Genomic DNA, 6511 nt, shown 5'->3' with positions numbered 1-6511 from the left:
TCGATTTCAACACAATTGATCAGAAAGTATGAAACTCAATTTTATAAACCACAAACACAGAAATTGGATAAATAATCAAAGCTAGATGGAAATACATCATCTCAAACAACCATATGAATTAGAAGTTGCAAATGCTAAATAACCCAAAATTGAATCCTAAAGGAATTAGCCACACATGGCTAAACCTAGATTACGGAAATTCAAAATCTGAAAAGAAATACCTAGGATTGAAGTAGAAGTTGGATGAGCTCTCCCAAAATCGTCTCTTGCTTCCTTTTCAATTTCAGAAAATCGAATTCCCCTTGCGTCTTTCTCCCTCGAACAGCTGCATGCTGCTGTCCTCTCTCGCCTCTTGTGACAGCCCCAATCGAACCGCCCCCTTTCTCTCTCAATCGACAGCCCCTTTATCGCCTATTCACTGCCTCTTCTCCGATTTTCTGCCCACGTTCGCTCCCGCTTCGAACCCCACGAACCAGCTCCCTCGAACACACGTCTCTCTCTCAATTTCCTCTCGCTGCTGGTCTTGGGCAGCCTTGGGCTGCTGCTGTTTCTTCTTCTTTTCTTTTCTCTTTTAACTGAAATGGGCCTCATCCTCTTGGGCTGCATATAAAACAGAACCGACCCAAATCACAAATAATAGATAAGTGTTGTATTATTTAGAAAAACTCACTAATTTCCGGGTAATTTGATAATAAAAAATATAATAATTTAAGCATTTATCAAATTTTTGATTAGTTGTCAAAAATATAATTACTATATTACCCTTTTAGCTTATTTAAGAAATATCCTATATTATCTCAAACAAATGATTCACATTATATCTCACGGTTACCACAAACTGATCAGTTCTCTTTTGAATGAGCCTCTGTATAGAGGCATAATCAAATAAGAACTGTTTTTTTTGTGGTAGCCTAGAGATCCAACCTCAACACTAGATTGAGTTGCACCCATATCATATATAATTCATCATAGCCATAGTACGTAGTTCCCGAGTGGTGTTAGCAAGAGCGTAGTGATCAGCTTCAACACTAGATTGATGATGAGAGATGGTTTCTTGTTGCACCATGATATGAGAAAATCACCAAGTAAAAACAGTAACCTGTGATAGATCGATAATCAGTAATGTCACCATCCTAATAAGCATCAGAGAAGGCATGAAACTTGAGTTGACAATGAGGAAAGGAAGTACAAGCGATGAAACATGGTGCGTTTGACATACCAAAAGATCTTTTAAAACAATATCATAGTGAGATGTCTGAGGTGCAACCATAAACTAATTCATAGCATGAACTTCAAAAGGCTAAATCTGGATGAGTTAACTATCGGATACTGATAGGCAGGTCTACACCCCCTAACCGTAAGTGTGTGGTATCAAATCAAGTAATAAGTACGGTAAGTGGGAGTATCAAACCAAGGAAACTAGGTATTGAGTAACACAACGACTATAATTACAACTAACTGGATGAATTGATTTAATGATTAAATAACTAATTAAACTAAGAAAATCTTAAACAATTTCAGAAAACTAAAAGTTAGAAACTTTATAACAGGAGAAAAACAGTTGGGAGTTGGAATCCTAGTGGTCTTCATATAGAACACTTCAGTTGTAATAATTATCAACGAAGTTCACTATCACCATCTTATGTCATAACAGATTTATCCCTGAAAACGTATATTTTACATCTCGATTTCTATACACGAATTCAGAAAATTATTAAGAACAAGGTTGTAAAACAATACTAAGACTTAATTGGTATATCCCTTTCCAAGTTCTCACCTTAGTCCTATGGATCAAAAATCTAATTATAAGTTATTTCTATCAAAACTAACTTATAACAATTAAATCAATTAAAAGTTGATCAGACTTACAATAGCATTAGATACAAAACTCATATGCTTCATTAATTGAAAAACATAATAAAAATCACAACTTTATGTGTTCATATGCTTACAAACCAAAAGTAATCCAACCCCAAATATCTAAAGATTAGTTCATGTTGTGGGTGGTTGAAAACAGAATAAATAGAGAAATAATTCATAAGTTCAGACATGGTTTCTCAAGCAAAACCTAAAACAAATGTAAAAACTCCCTTTCGATGATGAACCTCCACAAGTAATCAATTAATACAGCTTTAGATCTTTAATCCCGATGTTAACTTTCTTGTTTCGTAGCTCCAAAATCGCCTAAAATCACCCCTTGCCATCCCCTATGAAGATTGAATGTTCAATTAGTCGAACCCCAGCTGAAAAGTGTTTGAAAACGACTTTAGAGGCTGTCGCTAGTTTACCTACCATGGAAACTAGCCCAAGAATTTAAAGTCGCGAGGACGATCAAACTAGCGAAGAAAGTTGCCTCGGTCATTGTTTTGGCCATAACTTCTTCGTTTTAACTCCGATTTGGCTCTGGAAAGTATCATTGGACTCCTATTTGAATTATCTATTCAATAAGACTATAGAATCTTGCGATTAAGCTCACAATCTCATATCTCTTCTATCTATCCTGATAGGTCGATTCTTGTGCAAACTTTTACTAAACTTTATAAAACGCTTGGTTTGCTTGGAAAATGAGCTAAATTACATGGAAAGTGGTACAAGAATAACATCCAAAATTGCGTTATCAAATACTTAAATGATCCTACCGGAGTGTTTTACGGTTTTCACAAGAACAACAGGTTTCATTCAACAATATATCCTATGAATTAGATAAATGTGAATTCTAGGAGTTGATATTAGTGGTATAAGTATGAAACATAGATAAGATCAGTAGAGCCAGGGATTCAGATATTACCAGGAAACAAAAATCTCAATGAGATCCAGAGGATATTTGATATTACCAACAAAGTTAGATACCTCAAGTTTTGTACCATATTATTAACTTGATTTATTTAGATGGAGATTGATTAAGGGGCCGTGTATCAAACACTTGTTCGGTAAGCGTTTACCGGTAACATTCAACACTATCATGTACATACCGGGTAAGATTTTAGTCCACCAACACAGCATCATATACAACAATTTACCCGGTAAGAACTAATCGTGATAAGAGTCATCATCATTACTTACCGGGTAAGACTCCCGGTCCTTGTCTTCGTTCTTACCGGTAAGATTCTTGGTCCTTGTCATATTCATCCGGTAAGATAATATGACCTGGCAAATACTTACCCTGGTAAACTTTTAGTAAACGACCCCTAAAACGATTGAGATAAAAATGAAGCAACCATTTTTAGTATTGGAGATTGAAGTCGTTGAAGTGTTAATACAAAAGAGCAATAAATACTTCAAATAAACTATAAATATATATATCGTCTCGTTATTTAAAAATATACAAATTAATCTGATTCATTATACTATATTATAAAGCATTTGATAAAAACTGTTAAAAGCCAGTTTTTATGTATAAAGTACTGTATATTGATGCATATTACTTAAATTCAAGATTACAAGTAAACTATGCATAAGTACAACTTATTAAAGCTCGATGTTTGAATTCGTATAACTAACTACGGATAAACATAATCAAATAGAAGATAAACATCTCATTTTAAAATATAAAAAATATAAAATATAATTAAAATAATTATCGATTTCTAACAAAATAATTAATTATTATTTTTATAAGAAAATTATATTATTAAAAATATAAATTAATTCGTTATTGTACCTGAATTAAATTATAATAAAAAATTGAATTGAAAAATTATACAAAAAATGAGTAATTTTAAATAGTTAATTTGATACTAATATCGATATATATATATATATATATATCTTCAAATTTATATTTTATTCAAAAATAAAAACATTATCGTTTTTTTAAAATCACATAAGACCATATTATAACATCGACTGACATAAAAAATAAAATAAAATATTAAATTCAATATATATTTCGCTGTATTATGTGAGTATTTTTCTGATATAAATAAAACATTTTAGATAAATCCCATGATTAAAAAACGTACAACAAAATCTGACACGGTCAAGTGACGTATCGTTTTGACACAAATATAATTCAGTCTTCAAGTTTCTTTTTAGCGTTTTTAGTATACATTTAGGACAAGATCCACCTGCCAAGCCGATTAAAACGTTTCAAGCTCCATTGCATCGTCTCTTTCTTCCTTTTAAGCAATCAACCCCTAAACCCTTCAATTTCCACTTAATCAAACCTTAAAAAGCACAAATCATCCATTAAAACTTCTTACAAAACCTAAAATTAATAAATTCAACAACATTAATTAATCGAATCGACTGCATTGGGTAAGTCATGGTTCGAATTATTTCCCCTTTCTTCATGGTTGCCAATTCCGTACTTTTGATTCTAGGGTTCTTCCTGCTCGTCTTCCCATTTGATGGTTTTGTTAGATCAACGAGTTTTCATTTAATGGAACAAGATTGATTCAGGTGAAGCCAACCAATTGATCAACATGGCCCCCAAGATCATGCTTTTGACGGTCATGGTGACCATGGTCATCGCGGTTCGTTCTTTGGACACCAACAGCGTCTTCAATCCATGTTCAGATGCGAAAGTTAAGAGACGAGATGGATTTACATTTGGATTCGCATTTTCTTCCAAACAATCCTTCTTCAAAAACCAAATCCAGCTTTCACCCTGTGATCGTCGTCTCTCCCTTGGTGGAACCGACGCTCAACTTGCCATTTTCCGGCCAAAAGTCGACGAGCTCACTTATCTCACCATTAATGGCACCCACTTTGATCCGGTACGTCGTCCCGCCATTTCCATCTATCTTCATCGTTGAATTCTTAACAAAATCTGGCGAAATTCTCAGGCGAAAGCGGGTGGATATATGGTGGCATTTGCGGGAAGACAATATGCAGCGAGATCCATACCGACTTTTGTCGCTGATAAATCCAATATCATCACAAGTTTCACTCTGGTAAGATCACTACAACACAACCCTTTTCATTTTCGACATATATAAACAAAACAAAACTTTCTCTCGAAATCAATCAAAAACTTACCGTTCAATTTGAAAAAATGTATTTTATTTCTCAAATCGACACAACTGAGTGTCAAATCGGGTTGACTTTTTCATAGAATCAAACCTTGACTTTACAGGCTTTCGATCCACCTTAAAGGGTGCAACCGTTCAGCAAAAATTATGGGTCCGCCACAATTCTAGATTATAAACTCTGGCTGTGAAGAGTGGACCAATTGCTTTCATTAAGAACCGTGCTTTTTCATTTGAACATACTTTCAATCAATTAATTTGGACTTGACAGGTTCTTGAATTTGAAGAAGGCACCCTTGTGAACTTACATTGGAAGAAATTCGGGTGTAAATCATGTGCAGAGAGATCCGCCGTTTGCCTCAACAATCAAGACTGTGCTACACCAATCTCGAAATGCAAGGCTAATGGTGGATCAGTTGATTGTAAAATTAGCGTGCAATTAGCATTCTCGGGTACAGATAAGGCCTTGGATGTTCTTAACTCGTGGTACGAGGTTGAACAATTTCGACAATATTCGCTAATTGGGTTGTACCAAGACATCAATGACATGGTTATGGGTCCATAAAACTGTTTTTTTTTTTTTTTTTTTATGTTCTATAAGTTACATTAAGTGACGATCAATTGTGATCCTTCGGATAAATATAATACATAGAAGTGCATAATAATACACCCTTGTGATTTATTTACAATGATAATAAAAATATTGTGCGAGCAGTTATTTTAAGAGTAAAATATAAATTTGGTCCACGTGGTTTGTCAAAAACAAAATTTTTCGTCCCTATGATTTAAAATTACAAGATGGTTATCGTGGTTTACATAAATGTCTAGATTTGATCCTTCCCTCTAATGTCCGCTAAAAATTCCGTTAAATGAAAGACATCTTCGTCCTTTCATCGATATATTTATCTTTTACTCAATCAAAAACCACAAGGACCAAAACCATATAATTGATTTTAAATTTGGTAAAAGACAAATAATTGATAAAAAAGTAAAAATACTTCCCAGTTAACAGAGTCATTTGACGACCATTAGAGGAAAGGACTAAATCTGAACGTTTTTACAAACTATTATGGTTATTTTGTGATTTTAAAACTACAGGATGAAAAGTGTTACTTTCTAAAAAGATGATTTTTCACTCAACTTTTATCTTTCGGTCCCTAAACTCTTTATAACATTAACAGTGATGTGGATATCAGTTTGAGTTCTAAACAGCATTATAACAAAATTATTATCAATGTATCTCAAACTTATTTTGTAAATGGTGTATCTCAAATTCTTTGTAACAACAAATAATTATCAATATAAGCAAATTAACTACTTAAAAAATATATTCATTGTTTTACATTATATCTACTAATTATTAACCGATTTATGTTATATCTTAACTAGGTCTAATATACTTTCTTAAAAACTGTATCGCTACTCAAGGATGTTTAGATAGTTAAAAATATGATATATGTATATTATTACGTTTTCCTAAGTTTTAAGACAAATTAAACATCTTTATATGATCGTATACAATTAGTTTGAGCACAACTATC

At 33.1% G+C, this 6511-nt stretch overlaps 1 protein-coding gene across 1 annotated transcript; it reads left to right on the top strand.

Moving 5' to 3' along the window:
- Positions 1–4379: 4379 nt before the first annotated feature.
- On the top strand, positions 4380–5535 carry LOC112506290. Its single transcript, XM_025110299.1, has 3 exons — positions 4380–4718; positions 4788–4895; positions 5242–5535. Exons 1-3 carry the CDS (start codon positions 4425–4427, stop codon positions 5533–5535), a joined length of 696 nt encoding a protein of 231 aa, XP_024966067.1. The 5' UTR covers positions 4380–4424.
- The last annotated feature ends 976 nt before the right edge of the window (positions 5536–6511 follow it).

The sequence above is a fragment of the Cynara cardunculus genome (genome assembly GCF_001531365.2).
Source record: "Cynara cardunculus var. scolymus isolate 2C chromosome LG 2, CcrdV1, whole genome shotgun sequence".
Classification (NCBI taxonomy): domain Eukaryota; kingdom Viridiplantae; phylum Streptophyta; class Magnoliopsida; order Asterales; family Asteraceae; genus Cynara; species Cynara cardunculus.
The sequence above is the reverse complement of the archived record's forward strand: the minus strand, read 5'-3'. Positions and strand labels throughout refer to the sequence as shown.

Coding starts and splice junctions, on each gene's coding strand:
- LOC112506290 (XM_025110299.1), top strand. CDS start 4,425: ATGGCCCCCAAGATCATGCTTTTGACGGTCATGGTGACCATGGTCATC. Junction 4,719..4,787: donor ATGGCACCCACTTTGATCCG/GTACGTCGTCCC, acceptor CGAAATTCTCAG/GCGAAAGCGGGTGGATATAT. Junction 4,896..5,241: donor TCATCACAAGTTTCACTCTG/GTAAGATCACTA, acceptor TGGACTTGACAG/GTTCTTGAATTTGAAGAAGG.